Source organism: Hyaena hyaena, unplaced genomic scaffold (assembly GCF_003009895.1).
Source record: "Hyaena hyaena isolate Hyena2069 unplaced genomic scaffold, ASM300989v1 scaffold_111, whole genome shotgun sequence".
Lineage (NCBI taxonomy): Eukaryota > Metazoa > Chordata > Mammalia > Carnivora > Hyaenidae > Hyaena > Hyaena hyaena.
Genome location: NW_024080743.1, coordinates 2818685 through 2836149, shown reverse-complemented (window position 1 = coordinate 2836149; position 17465 = coordinate 2818685). Strand labels below are relative to the sequence as shown.

At 36.5% G+C, this 17465-nt stretch overlaps 1 protein-coding gene across 3 annotated transcripts in view; it reads right to left on the bottom strand.

Annotated features, from left to right (window-relative positions):
- CCDC18 (coiled-coil domain containing 18) overlaps positions 1-17395 on the bottom strand; it is a 137057-nt gene extending 119662 nt beyond the window's left edge. For 2 of the 3 annotated variants that reach the window (XM_039236484.1, XM_039236482.1), the window contains exons 1-7: positions 17264-17395; positions 16415-16591; positions 15078-15241; positions 14201-14375; positions 11072-11230; positions 5938-6044; positions 4636-4764 (exon numbers count right to left, since the gene is read on the bottom strand). In XM_039236484.1, the coding sequence (XP_039092415.1) occupies positions 4636-4764; positions 5938-6044; positions 11072-11230; positions 14201-14375; positions 15078-15211 (704 nt within the window). In that variant the 5' untranslated portion in view covers positions 15212-15241; positions 16415-16591; positions 17264-17395. The remainder of the gene's footprint in view (positions 1-4635; positions 4765-5937; positions 6045-11071; positions 11231-14200; positions 14376-15077; positions 15242-16414; positions 16592-17263) is intronic. The other variant, XM_039236483.1, reaches the window with a different exon arrangement.
- Positions 17396-17465: the final 70 nt, after the last annotated feature.

Genomic DNA, 17465 nt, shown 5'->3' with positions numbered 1-17465 from the left:
CAAAATAGAAGGAGAGACTAAAAGTTTCCCGACAAAAATTAAAGGAGTTCGTGACCGCTAAACCAGACCTACAAGAAATTTTAAGGAGGACTCTCTGAATGGAGAAAAGATGCGGGGGGGGGGGGCGCGGGGGGAAAAGATCAAAAGCAACAAAAACTAGAAAGGACCAGAGAACACCACCAGAAAATCCACCTCTGCAGGGGACATAATGACAATAAAGTCCTATCTTTCAGTACTCACTCTAAACATCAATGGACTAAATGCTCCAATCAAAAGACAGAATGGATAAGAAAACAAGATCCTGGAAACCAACTTGACAATAAACTATTTAAGGAAAAAAAAAAAAAAGAAAGAAAGAAAACAAGATCCATCTATGTGCTGTTTACAAGAGACCCACTTTAGGCCTAAAGACACCTTCAGACTGAAAGTAAAGGGATGGAGAACCATCTATCGTGTTAATGTTGCTAAAAGAAAGCTGGACTAGCCATACTTATATCAGACAATCTAGATTTTAAAATAAAGACTATAACAAGAGGTGAAGAGGGCAGTATATCATAATTAAGGGGTCTATCCACCAAGAAGACATAACAATTGTAAACATTTATGCTCCAAATGTGAAAGCACTCAAATATATAAATCAGTTAATCACAATTAATTTACACATTCTTCTCCAGTGCATGCGGAACGTTTTCCAGAACAGACCACATACTGGGACATAAATCAGCCCTCAACAAGTACAAAAAGATTGAGATCATACCATGCATCTTTTCAGACAACAGCACTATGAAAATCGAAATCAACCACAAGAATAAATTTGGAAAGATAACAAATACTTGGAGACTAAAAAACATCTTACTAAAGAATGAATGGGCTAACCAAGAAGTTAAGGAGGAAATTAAAATGTACATGGAAGCCAATGAATATAATACCACAGCCGAAAACCTCTGGGACACAGCAAAGGCAGTCATAAGAGGGAAGTATAGAGCAATCCAGGCCTTCCAAATGAAGGAAAAAAGATCTCAGATACACAACCTAACCTTACACCTCAAAGAACTGGAATAAGAACAGCAAATAAAACCCAAAACCAGCAGAAGACAGGAAATAATAAAGATTACAGCAGAAATCAATGCTATTGAAACCAAAGAAACAGTAGAACAGATTAATGACACCAGGAGCTGGTTCTTTGAAAGCATTAACAAAATGGATAAACCCCTAAGTAGTTTGATTTAAAAAAAAAAAGGAAGGGACTCATATAAATAAAATCAAGAATGAAAGAGGAGAGATCAAATCAACACAACAGAAATAAAAACAATAATTAGAAAATATTATGAGCAATTATATGCCAATAAAATGGGCAATCTGGAAGAAATGGACAAATTCCTAGAAACATATAAACTACCAAAACTGAAACAGAAAGAAATAGAAAATTTGAACAGACCCATAACCAGTAAAGAAATTGAATCAGTAATCAAAAATCTCCCAAAAAACAAGAGTCCAGGGCCAGATGGTTTTCCAGGGGAATTCTACCAAACATTTAAGGAAGAGTTAGCACCTATTCTCTTGAAGCTTTTCCAAAAATTAGAAATGGAAGGAAAACTTCCAAACTCCTTCTATGAAGCCAGCATTACCTTGATTCCAAAACCAAAGACCCCATTAAAAATGAGAACGTTATATAACCAATCTCCCTGATGAACATGGATGCAAAATTGCAACAAGGTATCAGATAACCGGATCCAACAATACATCAAGAAAATTATTCACCACGACCAAGTGGGATTGATACCTGACAAGCAGGGCTGGTTCAATATACGGAAAACTATCAATGTGATTCATCACATCAATAAAAGAAAGGACAAGAACCACATGATCCAGGGGCGCCTGGGTGGCTTAGTCGGTTAAGCGTCCGACTTTCGCTTAGGTCATGATCTCGCGGTTCATGGGTTGGAGCCCCGCGTCGGGCTCTGTGCTGACTGCCAGCTCAGAGCCTGGAGCCTGTTTCAGTCTGTGACTCCCTCTCTGACCCTCCCCTGCTCACGCTGTCTCTCTCTCTCCTAGAAATAAATAAAACATAAAAAAAAAAAAAAAGAACCACATGATCCTCTCAATAGAAGCAGAGAAAGCATTTGACAAAATACAGCATCCTTTCTTGATAAAAACCCTTAAGAAAGTAGGGATAGAAGGATCATACCTTGAGATCATAAAAGCCATTTATGAAAGACCCAATGGTAATATCATTCTCAATGGGGAAAAACTGAGAGATTTCCCCATAAAGTCAGGAACACAAGGGACGTCCACTCTCGCCACTATTATTCAACATAGTATTAGAAGTCTTCGCCTCAGCAATTAGACTACACAAAGAAATAAAACGCATCCAAATCAGCCAGGAGGAGGTCAAACTTTCACTTTTCCCAGATGATATGATACTCTATATGGAAAACCCAGAAGATTCTATGAAAAAAACTACTAGAACTTGTCCAGGAATTCAGCAAAGTGGCAGGATATAAAATCAATGCACAGAAGTCAGTTGCATTCCTGTACACCAATCATGAAGCAACAGAAAGAGAAATCAAGGAATTGATCCCATTTACAATTGCACCTATAACCATAAAATACCTAGGAATAATCTAACCAAAGAGGTGAAGAATCTATACACTGGAAACTACAGAAAGCTTATGAAAGAAATTGAAGAAGACACAAAAAAGTGGAAAAATATTCCATGCTCCTAGATAGGAAAAAAAAATATTATTAAAGTGTCAGTACTACCCAAAGCAATCTACATATTCAATGCAATCCCTATCAAAATAACACCAGCATTTTTCACAAAGCTAGAACAAACAATCCTGAAATTTGTATGTACCCAGAAAAGACCCTGAATAGCCAAAGCAATCCTGAAAAAGAAAACTGAAGCTAGAGGCATCACACTCCCAGACTTCAAGCAGTATTACAAAGCTATAAGCAAGACAGTATGGTACTGGCACAAACACAGACACTCAGATCAATGGAACAGAATAGAGAACCCAGAAATGGACCTACAAACATATGGTCAACTCATCTTTGACAAAGTAGGAAAGAATATTCAATGGAATAAAGGTAGTCTCTTTAGCAAATGGTGCTGGGAAAACTGGACAGCGACATGCAGAAAAATGAACCTGGATCACTTTCTTACACCATACACAAACATAAACTCAAAATGGATGAAAGACCTAAATGTAAGACAGGAGGCCATCAAAATCCTTGAGGAGAAAGCAGGCAAGAACCTCTCTGACCTTGGCTGCAGCAACTTCTTACTCAACACATCTCCAGAGGCAAGGGAAACAAAAGCAAACATGAACTTTTGGCACCTCATCAAAATAAAAAGCTTCTGTACAGCAAAGGAAACAATCAGCAAAACTGAAAGGCAATGGATGGAATGGGAGAAGATATCTGAAAACGACATATCAGATAAAAGGTTGGTATCCAAAATCTATAAAGAACTTCTCAAACTCAACACCCAAAAACCAAATAATCCAGTGAAGAAATGGGCTAAAGCCATGAACAGACACTTTTCCAAAGAAGACATCCAGACAGCAAACAGACACATGAAACGATGCTCAACATCACTCATCAACAGGGAAATACAGATCAAAACCACAATGAGGTACCATCTCACACCCATCAGAATGGCTAAAATCAACAACTCAGGCAACAACAGATGCTGGCGAGAATGCAGAGAAAGAGGATCTCTTTTGTACTGCTGCTGGGAATGCAAAGTGGTGCAGCCACTCTGGGAAACAGTATGGAGGTTCCTCAAAAAATTAAAAATAGAACTGCCCTATGACCCAGCAATTGCACTACTAGGTATTTATCCAAGGGATACAGGTGTGCTGTTTCAAAGGGACACATGCACTCCAATGTTTATAGCAGTGCTATTGACAATAGCCAAAGTATGGAAAGAGCCCAGATGTCTATCAACAGATGAATGGATAAAGAAGATGTGGTCTACATGTACAATGGAGTATTACTCAGCAATCAAAAAGAATGAAATCTTGCCATTTGTAGCTACATGGATGGAACTAGAGGGTATCGTGCCAAGCAAAATTAATCAGAATAAGACAAGTATCATGTGACTTCACTCACATGAGGACTTTAAGATACAAAACAGATGAACATAAAGGAACGGAAGCAAAAATAATACGAAAACAGGGACGGGGACAAAAACATAAGCGACTCTTAAATATGGAGAACAAACAAAGGGTTACTGGAGTGGTTGTGGGAGGCGGGATAGGCTAAATGGGTACGGGGCATTAAGGAACGTACTCTTGAAAGCATTGTTGCACTATATACTAAGTAACTTGAATGTCTATTAAAAAAAAATGAATTGGAAAAAATGTTAGGTATAGGAGCGCTTGGACGGCTCAGTCATATAGGTATCAGACTTACAACTTCAGCTCAGGTCATGATTTCACAGGTTGTAAGTTCCAGCCCCACATCAGGCTCTGTACTGACAGTGCAGAACCCGCTTGGGATTCTCTCTTTCTCCCTCTCAAAAATATATAAATAATTTAAAAACAAATAATAAATGTTAGCTACAATTTTAAAAAGGTAATACATTCTCTTTTCCCCTATAAAAACAATTATTTACTTAAAAACACATACCTCTTTCCTTGTTTACTTTGTTCAAGTAAGTCCACCTTTAACTTTATACATTCCTCTTGGGACTTCTGCAAACTCTGTTCCTTTTCAATCACCATTTTCTGGCTCTGCTCTAATTTATCTTCTGCCTCTCTATAAAATAAAGGATATTTTTTAAAGGCTATTAAAGGGATTATACCAGGTATGAAAGCATAGCTCAGCATTAGGAATTCTACTAGCTTAAATCACTAAGGTTAAAGAAACCAAGATTTAGTAAGAGACAGAGAAGACATATATTCATCACTTACCAACTAAGAGTTTTTATGAACAATAAAATAATATATGTATAGTCAGATACTAGAAGTATAATCCTACAGTTCAAAAACTAGTTAAGAATGACTATTATTACCCCTATATCCAATGACTTTTCTGACAGTTACTAAAAGAAAAATTAAAAAGTAGTAAATATAAATTTTGAAAAGGAAAGACAGTATTTTCTTTTTCTGCTAATATTATTAGCTTCCTGGAAAATCCATGAGAACCAAAATGAAAAATTATTAGAGTAAAAGAATATGACAACTATCCCAATTACAAAATAATTATATTACACAAAAAGCAACAGTCTTCCTATATATCCAATGAACAGAACATGAAAAAATTCACAACCAAAAACATAAAATATCTTGGAACAAAATTAAAATAACACATGATACAAGGAAATTATAAAATTCTGATGGTCACAAAAGATGACTTTAGTGTACATCAGAACCACCTGCAGGACTTACTAAAACAGAGATTGCTGGGTCCCACCTCTCAGAGTTTGTGATTCCATAAGTCTGAGACAGAACTGGAGATCTATAATTTTAACAAGTTCTCAGAAGATGATAAGACTGCTGGTCCCAGAACGACACTCTGAGAATCATCAAAATGGAGTGATGTGCTCTTTAGTATGCATACATTTCTCATTTTATTCAAAGCAGAAGGGGATAAATTATAAAGTACCTGATTCCTTATATTTTATTTCTTAAGCTCCCATTGAAGCACCAGTATATATCTCTATACAGGGTAAGAAATGAACTAGTGCGTATTCAATAAAGGCATGTAAATAAGCACCTCAGCTCATTTTAGTCTTTTTTAGCCCCCATAAAATGCATGCGTCCTGGAGCCGGGAGTTATGATGGACCACAGAACAGATTTCACAAGTCTTAAGATAAGACAGTCTATAGGCCACTACAAATTTATGGGGTGGGGAACAAGATTTCAGAAGATATACCAAAAAGCAGAAGGAGGAAGTAAAAACTTTAAAGCCATAAAAAGTACATTTACCTCAAAACTTTATCTTGGGCTGAAACTTCTGCTTCCAAATTTATAATCTGTTCTTCCAAGATAGGCACACTGGCTGCCTGTTGTTGAGCAGATTCAAGCATAGACACCTAAAACAAAAAAATAACTTTTAGAGCATTTTCTCTCACAAAACAAATTAATCTACTTGGTCCTTTGTTTCTTTTTCTTTCTGATGAGGGTGTTCAATATAAAGCCCCAATCATGGGTCAGGTGTGAAGCTCACCCTATCTATTCTTCTCATCAACATTTACATGGGTGTGTCATCATCACCAGCCAGTATCAGCATGTAAGCTCCCGCCATGACCCTTAACTTAATATCCCAAAATAATTGATTATTTGGGGGGAAAAGAAGAATCTCTACTGACACCAACCAGGAAGACAAATTTCACATAAACCAGAAAATTCAATATAAAAGATCAAATTATAAAAAAGTAAATATGAAAATGCCTACTGAATGTTTTTACAATTTAAGACCTAAATTTTAGGATACACGCTTACTAGAGAAAACTTAGAAAATACAGAAAAGCATAGTAATCCTATAATCTGAATGATAAAAAGAATAGAGCAGAGTGGGAATCCACAACCTAAATGGTGTCTGGAAAGAATAGCAAGGGAACTAACTAACTATCCCTGGGAAAAGGAGGCACGAGGTCCAGGGAAGAAAACCAGAATACAGCTCAAAATCTGCTGGTAAGTCAACTCTCCTTTTCCCTTTCCTTTCAAAACACCAACAGTCAAGTGACAGCCTACCAGGAAGAGATAGAAAATTTACTGTATGAGCAATTGAACAAGAAAGATCTAGGACTCTGGGACACTATGTAGAATGATGAGCAGGGATTAAGTAGTTATAAACAATTTGGTTGACATAAAAGAGTCAGTTTCCAATTTCCTACTTTAATCTCGTTTAGAGCTATCCCACAGGTGGGAAATCAAAGGATTCTTTGCTGGAAAAATTCAACAGCTCCAAAGAAAAAGGCCTCACATACTAATTTTGGGCAATGGAGGCTGGGCATCTCCCTACAAAACAGCCATGTCCCCAGGCATCACCAAAGTATGAAGTACACTGGACAACAAACTTTAGCTTTGTACAGAGAGCTTCCAAAGAGCACTTAAGTGCCTTTCTCTTAAATATAAATAGGTAAAACACAAACATCTGAAAAAAAGCTTCTAACATAAAAGTCAGAGGCCATAACAAAAAAGGCAACTGGCAGCAAGCAAGGCTAGTGTGCACACATGCATGGAACACACATTAAATCTTCAGAAAGCTAAGTGAGGATACTGTGTCAGAATGTTATTCAATACAAAAAAAAAAAAAAAAAGAATCAGAGAATATGGAAAAGCTTTGGAAAATGAAAAAAAATCTGACAGCTAAAATAGAATTCAATGAAGGTATTAAATGATAGCTTTGAGGAAATTTGGAAAGTATCACAGGAAGCCAAGGAGATGGAAAACATGAGGAAAAAAAACCTTAAAAGATTCAGAGGACCAACTGAGGTGATCCAACATTTACCTAATAGGAAAAATAGAAGAAAACAGAAGGAAGAAAATTATCAAAGAGATTACATAAGAGAAATTTCCATAATCAAAGAACACAGCCTGAAAGGGTCCTCATGTATCTACTACACCAAATAAAATAAGGTCTATTCAAAGACATGTCATTGTGAAATTTAATTTAAAACACCAAAGAAAGAGGGAAGATCCTTAAACTACCATAAATGGAAAAACAAATGGAAAAAAATTACATGCTAAGAAAACTGATTCACAACGGCAACAGATTTTTCAGAGAAACAGAAGATAGAAGACAAGAAAGCAACATCCTAGAAATTCTGATATAAAAGTTTTCATCCTAGAATCAAATGTGAGGGAGAAATTAAGACATTTTAGACAGGCAAGGGGGCTGCTGGAAAATATGTTCTAACTAAAGAAAGACTAAACCAGGAAAGAAGACAACATGGGATCCAGGTAACAGCAGATCCAACCTAGAACATCAGAGAGAAGTCCCAGGAAAGCAGCTGGACAGCAGGCCTGAAGGGCGATAAGCTCAGAAAGAGCAGGATGCCTGGCCCCAGAGGTGCTAGCTGCAAACACTGCAAAAGATAAATTATGAATATATGGGTTGCTACGATAAGGAATTTCAGCACAAAATTACCAACAGTAATATACATGCAACATCAAAAGCTGAGACCTGCCCCTGAAAAAGGAGTCTTCCTAAAAAATATTTTCTTAGGCAATGTAGAAAATGCTGAGATGGGAAGTAAAACACAAAACTGTCCTACTGCCTAGGATAAATAACCACTGGTGTGTCTATACACTAAAAGAAAAAATCAAAATGTTATAATTAGTTCTTAGTTATTAGTAAAATTCTCTTAATACCTCTTTGCCTTTAAATAATTAAGCCCTGAGGCACCCTGGTGGCTCAATTGGTTAAGTGTCTGACTCTTGATTTCGGCTCAGGTCATGATCTCACTGTTCCTGAGACCTAGCCCGCTTGGGATTCTCTCTTTCCCTCTCTCTCTGCCATTCTCCAGCTCACATCACTCTCCTCTCTCAAAATAAACTTTATTTTTTTTTTTAATTTTTATTTTATTTCTAGGAGAGAGAGAGAGAGAGACAGCGTGAGCAGGGGAGGGTCAGAGAGAAAGGGAGATACAGACTCTGAAATAGGCTCCAGGCTGTGAGCTGGCAGTCAGCACAGAGCCCCACGCGGGGCCCGAACCCACGAACTGCGAGATCATGACCTAAGCGAAAGTCGGACACTTAACCGACTAAGCCACCCAGGCGCCCCTAAACTTTTTTTTTTTTTTAAACGTAAGCCTTAAAAATATATAGTTGGTAGAAAAAATAAAACAATAAACAGAAAAGGTGAACAAATTACAAGGAAATCTATGTGGCAAACAAATACACTGAAAAGGTAAATCTTGTGAGAAATCAAGAAAATATTTTTCTCTCAAAAAAATAAGCCACAGAAATGTTAAAAAAAAAACTCAGTACAATTTTCAGTGTACTGAATGAAGAGTACACTAAATGCCTGAAAAAAAAACAAACACTCTCCCTGTGATTCAGTCATCTAAAATTCTATCCTAGAAATGGTCCTGAACAGCAAAAAAGTTTCATATTCAATGGAGCAACTTTTTCTCATTAGGCTGGCATTATCTCCAACAGTGCTTTGTTTTATTTGACAAAAAAAAAAACAAAGAAAAATAAAGATCTCTCATAATCCTACTAGTTAAAACAATGCATCTATAAAAGCAAATAGTGAAAGCCTCAGCTCACCAAATTCCAATCCCTCTCAACGTTATCAACAGTAGTGTGGAGCACAGTCTTTCTGTCCTTATACATGTACTTACATACACACAAACATACAGACACATGTGCTCTTTAATAAAAAGCAAAACTGAGATCACAGTCTGTGTGTGTTACTCTGTAATGTTTCTCTACCACTCAATATATTAGGTAACAATTTTCTTTCTGGGTGCTATGTCCAGACACTGTTCTAGGTGTCTTTTCATGTATTATTATCATTTAAACCTCACAATGTTTCATAAAAGTTTTAAGCAGTTTTGCATCTTAGTACTGATACATTTACCTCAGGGGGGGAAAAAAGAAGCTCAGGAGCAATCCATTATAAGGTTATATCATAATTTGCCATTCTCTATTACTGAACATTTTGGTTTCTAATTTTTTTGTATAATACCCATTATATAGCAAAAAAACAGGAAACCACTAGGGGTATCTGGCTGTCTCAGTAAAGCATACAACTCTTCACCATGGAGTTATGAGTTAAAGCCCCATGTTGGGTGTAAAGATTACTTAAAAAAGTAAAAATAGAAAAGCCACTTAAATGGGGGAGTTATTAATTACATTATGGTATAATCATATAAGGTAACAATGCTACCATAAAAAAATGATCACCGGAGAAGCTGAATAAATGTATTAGAAAAGGCTTGACTCGGGGCGCCTGGGTGGCTTAGTCGGTTAAGCGTCCGACTTTCGCTTAGGTCATGATCTCGCGGTTCGTGGGTTCAAGCCCCGCGTCGGGCTCTGTGCTGACTGCCAGCTCAGAGCCTGGAGCCTGTTTCAGAGTCTGTGACTCCCTCTCTCTCTGACCCTCCCCTGCTCACGCTGTCTCTCTCTCTCTCTCCTAGAAATAAATAAAAAACATTAAAAAAATTAAAAAAAAATTAAAAAAAAAAAGAAAAGGCTTGACTCTGTATGAAGTAAAAAACATAGGAAAAGAGAAAACTATTCAAACAGTCTGGATTCAACTATATAGTAAACCAATAAAGTAGTTTCTAGTTGGTGGAAACTGGATGATCTCTCTCCTCTTCCTTTTTTCTATTTTTAAAGTTTTCAATAGTGAGAATAGTGAGTATTACTTAAAAAAGGAAGATGGGCAGGGGCGCCTGGGTGGCTTTGTTGGTTAAGTGTCAGACTTGGGTTCAGGTCACGATCTCACAGCTTATGAGTTCAAGCCCTGAGTAGGGCTCTATGCTGACAGCTCAGAGCCTGGAGCCTGCTTCAGATTCTGTGTCTCCCTCACCCTCTACCCTGCCCCACTCACGGTCTCTCTCTCTCAAAAATAAATTAAAAAAAAACAAAATGGGGCACCTGGGTGGCTCAGTCAATTAAACCAGCTCCTGATTTCAGCTTGGGTCATGATCTCACAGTCTGTGGGACTGAGCCCTGCATCAGGCTCTGTAGTGACAGCTCAGAGCCTGCTTGCTATTCTCTCTCTCCTCTCTGCCTCTCCCCCACTTGCTCTCTTTCAGCCTCAAAATAAATAAACATTTAAAAAAATTTTTAAATAAAAAAATACAAAGGAAGATAAATAAGCTTATTTCCTTCTTACGAGAAATAAAACTACATAAATTGATAATCTTAAGATATTAAGAAGTCATGACTTATGTAAATGTAAATACTACACAAGCTATCCTAAATCATTTTCAGATATTCAATTCATATAAAATTGATTTCCTAACATGTTGATACTACATTATCATAAGAAAAAATATCATACATAACACAATAAGGCAAACATGGAATATTTTTCCAATTATAAATCTTAAAATGAGTCCAGTTAATTTCTATTGGCATAGTCACACTTCAAGAAACATACTTTTGCTCTTGACTGTGTTAATTCAAAGTGGACAGATTCCATTTTAGTCATTAAAGAATGATTCTGTGAGACCAAACAAGCATTTTGTTGCCTAAGTTTGTTAAGTTTCTCTCGAAGACTTTTGATCTCCTGATCCATGGAGGTTGGTGAAAAAGACATCTGAAAAATGAAAAAGAGCAAGCTATGTTGCATTATTTCATTAGGCATTATATGTAATTAATGAAAATGATGAACAATTATCAGTAAAATGACTAGGCAGCTCAGAAAATAAGCTGAGATATTTAGTAAGTGCTGGGAAGACATGTGGCACAATCAGCACTCTCCTCCCCTGTGGTGAACATGTACATAAATAAGTACAGCTTAGGAAACAATGGTATACTTTGGGCAAGTTCTTGGTATTACCCAATGAAGTTCAACATACTAAGACTCAACAATATTACTACTGGGTATAAATTTAAAACTTTTGAATCTGGGGGCACCTGGGTGGCTTAGTCAGTTAAGTGGCTGACTTTGGCTCAGGTCATGATCTCACTGTTCTTGAGTTCCAGCTCTGTGTCAGGCTCTGTGCTGACAGCTCAGAACCTCGAGCCTGCTTCGGATTCTGTGTCTCCCTATCTCTCTGCTCCTCCCCCACTCACTCTCTGTCTCTCTCTCAAAAATAAATAAACATCAAAGAAAATTTTTTTGCATCTGAAAATATAAAAATATTCATATCTACATTGTCCATAAGAGACAATAAATGACAAGAGCCCAAATGACTGTCAACAACAAAATGGATAACAGATAAATTCTTTAAACCAACTTTTGATTTTGGCTCGGGTCATGATTCCAGGGTCATGGGATCCAGCCCTGTGCTGGGATCTGCACTGAGCATGGAGCCTGCTTAAGATTCTCTCTCTCTCTCTCTCTCTCTCTCTCTCTGCCTCTCCCTTCTCCCCACCTTGTGCTCTCTCTCTAAAATAAAAAAAATTAAAAAAATAAAAACCTATACACATATTTTATTATACTTTTAAACATATATTTTATAATAAATTAATTTTCTAGAGGGTTGAAGTTTTCAAGACATATAACTTTTTTTGAAAAAGTAATATACCTACGCAATTCAAATGTCAAAACTATACAATACACACAGAAGCCTCATCCCTATTTTTGGTAGGTAGGTAACTATTTTTATGTTAATTATTTATAAATTTTTTAAAACACCATACAGCCAAAAAAAAAAAAAAATAGGGAACTGCCTATACAGGAGAGTTATTAAGTTATGGACTTAATTAAATCCAGTCTGCTAGTGTTTCCATGTTCATTTGTAAGCAATACAAATTACCCACTCCCACACTGACATACACAGAATCTAGCATTCTATATGTATCATTCTGTACCTTGAACTTTAAAAACAAAAATTTCCTGCCAATCTCTCCAATCAATATAGTGAGAAAGTCCTATTCTTTTATTCTCTCCCCCACCTCAGCTGCAGTTTCCATTGCATGTTTATTCAACCAATTGTCCAGTCTATTACTGGACACTTGAGATATTTCTAATCTTTTGCTATGACAAACAATGCCTCATTTAGTACTTAGGCAGGCATACCTGTCAGGTATTTTTCTAGAAATGGGATTTCTACGTCAAGGATAAACGTTTGGGAGACATTACCGAATGCCCCTCCACAGGGGTTGTATCATTTTGCATTCCTACCAGCAATGTATGAGAATACCCATCTCCCTCTGATTTCACCACAAAATACAGTGTCAAACATGTGGATGTTTTAACAATCTGATAGGTTAAGAACTGGTCCTTAAGGATAGTTTCACTGTGAATTTCTTTTACTATAAATGAGAATGATCACCTTTTTATCTGTTTGGAGATCATTTTAATTTCCTTTTTCATACATGTCAATTGTCTATTTTTCTATTAGGTTGTTTATCTTTTCTTCTTTGTAGAAGGCTCTTCCCATATTCAAGAGCTTACCCCTTTGTTTTTACAGGCATTACCAATATGTTCCCCCTCCAATTTGTCATGTCTTTGAATTTTGCTTAAGGTAAAACACAATGATTTCAAATAAAGTATATGTGTTACAAAAATTATCAGCAATTTGTTTGGATAGAGGTCAAATTTTCCAGAATTAAAAAAAAATTTTTCCCCAGGTTTATGCAATCATTGTAGAAATGGAATTTGAATTTATTTTTTAAATTGCAGGCTCATATAGCTTCATTAAGTAGCTTCCTTACAAAAAGAAAATCTCTTGGGGCGCAGTGGGTAGCTCAGTCGGTTAAACGTCCGACTCTTGATTTCAGCTCAGGTCATTATCTCACAGTTAGTGAGTTCAAGTCCCACATGGTGCTCCATGCTGACAATGTGGAGCCTGCTTAGGATTCTCTCTTTCTCTCAGTCTCTCTGCCTCTCCCCAACATGTGTGTGTGTGCATGCTCTCTCTCTCAAAACAAAGAAATAAACTTTAAAAAGAAAAGAAAACCTCTCAAATGTTAGCTTTCTGAAGTGGAAAGAGCAAATTTTTATCAAAAACCATGAAGTGCATATGTCCAACCATATCTATATATGCATGCTGATAGTAAGGCAATAGAGAATAGGAAGACAGTGGAAAGGGAGATAAAGGGTTGAGTAAGGAAGAAAGGTAAACGTAGTGAGATGGATAATATGATTGAATACGAAACATGGAGAGAGAGTTCTAGACTAGTAAAGATGTCTAAGATCATCCACAAAATTTAGAGATAATGAAAAGAGAACAATGCCATGTTACCATATAGTACCTGATTCAGGCTAAATATAGTAAATATACTTTAACCACTGAATAAATAACTGATTACCTACTATGTAGATGATATAGTGCCAAAAATCACAGGGGTTACAATTTACTTACAAAAGCAAGACATTTAATTGCAAAAAGGTAATAAATACAGAAGTTTAAAAATAGAACAACACAACAAAGCAACTATTTTCTTGTTAGGACACAAAAAGAACCAAAATATTTAAATTCAATGAGTCTTAACCACAATGATAAAAGACTATGGAAAACATAAGACATGTAAAGAAAAAACTCAAAGAAAAAGTATTTTAAGTAGACAGATCTAAAACCAAAACTACTTTTACGTAGACAGGTCTAAAAACAATAACCTTATCTCTTGGCTTTTTCCGAAAATCAGTACCACCACTGGACATTTTACAAACTTTTTTATAAGGTGTGTGATTCAAAAGTACAAGCTGGTTAGGCTGAGAAAGATCTTCCAGAATAAGTTTTTCAGACCTTGAGAGATTAGAGGTATAATCAGAATTTTCACTTGGACTAACACTAGAGAAAAAAGAAAAATACATTTTAGTTTCTAGATGATTTAATATTCACTCCAAATTTCTATACACTAAATACGAAAACAGAAAGAAAAGCACCTGAAGTGCTGCTAAAAATCACATTCAGTTCTGAACTTAAGGGAATGTCTCAACTAAATTTCTTAATAAACTGTAATTACTCTTAAAACTAACAATCTCTGTAGTCTAGAGACTTTATATGCTACAATTACTTAAGATTCAAAACACAGTCATGATAATAAAAGATTATTTAAGCCCAAAACATATATTTTATACTTTGAGTCCTAATACAGTAAAGGTGTTAACATACAAATGCTTCCCCAATATTTCTAGTTTTTTCCCTAAACCAAGAGTTACATTAAAAATTACAGAAAACTGGGGCACCTGCGTGGATCAGTTAAGCATTTGACTTTGGCTCAGGTCATAATTGTGCAATTTCTGAGTTTGAGCCCTGTGTCAGGCTCTGTGCTGACAGCTCAGAGCCTCGAGCCTGCTTCCCTCTCTCTCTGCCCCTCCCCTGCTCTTGCTCTTTCTCTCAAAAATGAGTATTTTAAAAAAGTTACAGAAAAATCATTTCCTATTCTAAATATGTATTAGAAACAAAATATATAATAATGAAATTCATACATTTTACATTCATAAACTAAAGTCATATTCTAAAGTCTACATATGATTTTTACTTACTTACCTGGATAACTCTTCCCCTAAACTCTGCAAACTCCATTCTGTTATCTTCAGTTCATGTCTTAAGGAAGCAACATTTGCAAGCAAACTTTCTTCTTCGTGGTCTTTATTACAGTAGTATGATGAGCTAGATTCCATTTCTTAAAAAATGAAATGAATTTCTTGTACCTTGATGGAAAGAATCTGAGGTGTCAGTCAAATACTCTCACACTAATAGAATTTAACTCATTATTTTTCTATTTATCTCAAATGTTGTACAATCTTTCATAGTCATTTAAAACAAAAAACCCCAGTAACAATGAATTTCCCTGCACTCTCAAGACATAAATTGGAAAGTTCAAAAGAATTTCAGAGTCCACTTTTTATTATATACAGGGTCTAGTTATACTAGTCTCCCTTTTCCAAGCACGTTTAATCTTTCTAACAATTGTGTGCATTAAGCATTTTTATTCCACGTCTAAGATGAACAAACTAAGAATGAGATAAACTGAATAATTTACTCAAGGTCACACAAACTGTAAATGGTGGAAACAAGATTTGAACCTAAGTTATCAGGATCCAAAGACCTTTCAATTATGTCACACTATAATTTCTAACTTATTATAAATCAATTTCAATAGGAGTTGTTTGAACTTACATAATCAAGTTAAAAGTTCTAGAAATCTGATAAAAATGGTATCCTTACAGTCATTCATATTTTCTTAAAGGCAATTTATTACCAAGTAAAGATTAACTCCTTCTCCCATTTACAATGGTTATAAAACTAAAAAAACACACAGAGCCACATCACAACCTTAGGGATCAAAATGTCATTTGGCAAGTTAACTTCTGGAAATACATGAAAAAAAGCTTTTCTTTCTCTAACTCATGAGTATCTCTGGAGTTGTGAAATTCTCTATAAATGACCTTTGCACATAAAAAATTGTGACTAAGGGCTATATTTTATTATTAAGATTAATACATAAAATCATTATGCTTTAAAATACATAATACCTAACATAATAAAAACTAAGGCTTTAAAATCTCTACTACTCCTGTAAATGTTTCTGCACCTTAAAATTACATTCTTCTTTCAAATCCCATTTACCTTTGTCATTGTAGCATCTCTCTTTCATCACCCTTCTAGAATTCTGACCACATCCTAAGCTCCACAAGGTAGGTGTCCTGTGTATTATGTTCAGGACTGTAAGGCACTTGCAGAAGCTCAATATGTTTAGTGAATAAATGATGACTCCTGAATTGCCCTTCATTTCCCTCATCCAACGAAAATCGTTTGGTAAATTTATTTCCCACTCAAAATTTCTCAGATGTGAGGAGGAAGATTAAAAAGAAAACCCTCACCTTATTGGAAGAAACTGGCAGGAAATTAAATGAGACTCTATGTAGTCGCAGAGAAAATAGTTCTTTTTTCCCCTTTCGTTTACACAAATTTGTTTCTGCTTAAGTGAGAAGACTCTCCCATACAAGTCAATGGATCAGGTCCCCATTTTGATCTACATTTTCAACATCTCTAGCCTCCTAAAGGATGGTGAAGAGAAAAAGGTACAGACAGCTTGGGTAAATGATAAAATGCCATTCGATATTACGTTTCAACTAAATCAGGTTTGGGGTCCAACATCTGTGTATTTTAATGTAACAATTCCATAACATTTAGGTACACACGAATATATTTGCTTCAAATTTTTTTTTCCTACTAGAGTATTTACTGTCAAAGATTTTTTTTCTTTCCTCCAATTTATTAGTTATAAAAGTCTATCTTCACATACGTAGGAAAGTATTTTTGGCCCTAACAACGCGTTTGTAGCTTTACGCACGCATACCCATCAACACCGAAGAACAAGATGCTGTTTATAAACCTTGTAAGTTAACAGGATGGGCTGTAGTCTTAAAAGAGTCCTCATTTTGCAAGGAGGTCATAGATTCGTGTTGTACTGTCCTGTTATCAAGTACTCTCAATTTGACAGAATTAATCCTACATTCATCTGGAAGCAGCAGAGAAAAACAAGACCTCTTCCTCCCGGATTTCTCAAGTAAAACAGAACCCTGCAGAGCAGCCTGCGCGGTAGGGGTGAAGACGACGCGCGTCCGAGGATGCTGGGAGGGAAGGGAACATAACTCCAGGTAGGCCTGTTTCTACCCCCCAAAGAGCAGTCACTCACCACCCACCTCGTAGTTAGGAGACAGACCCACCTGACAACAGCACGCACTGCGCTCTCATCCGCGTTCGGAATCTTAGGGCCCCCTCCGGAGCTCGGGTAGTGGAAGCATCAGACACTCCACGCGGGGGACAAACGAACCACAGCTGCACCGACTTCGAACCGCCGCGGGAGCCGTTGAGGACACGCCTCCCGGGCCGCAGACACGCCCCTGCGCAGGCTCTGCATGAGGTGAC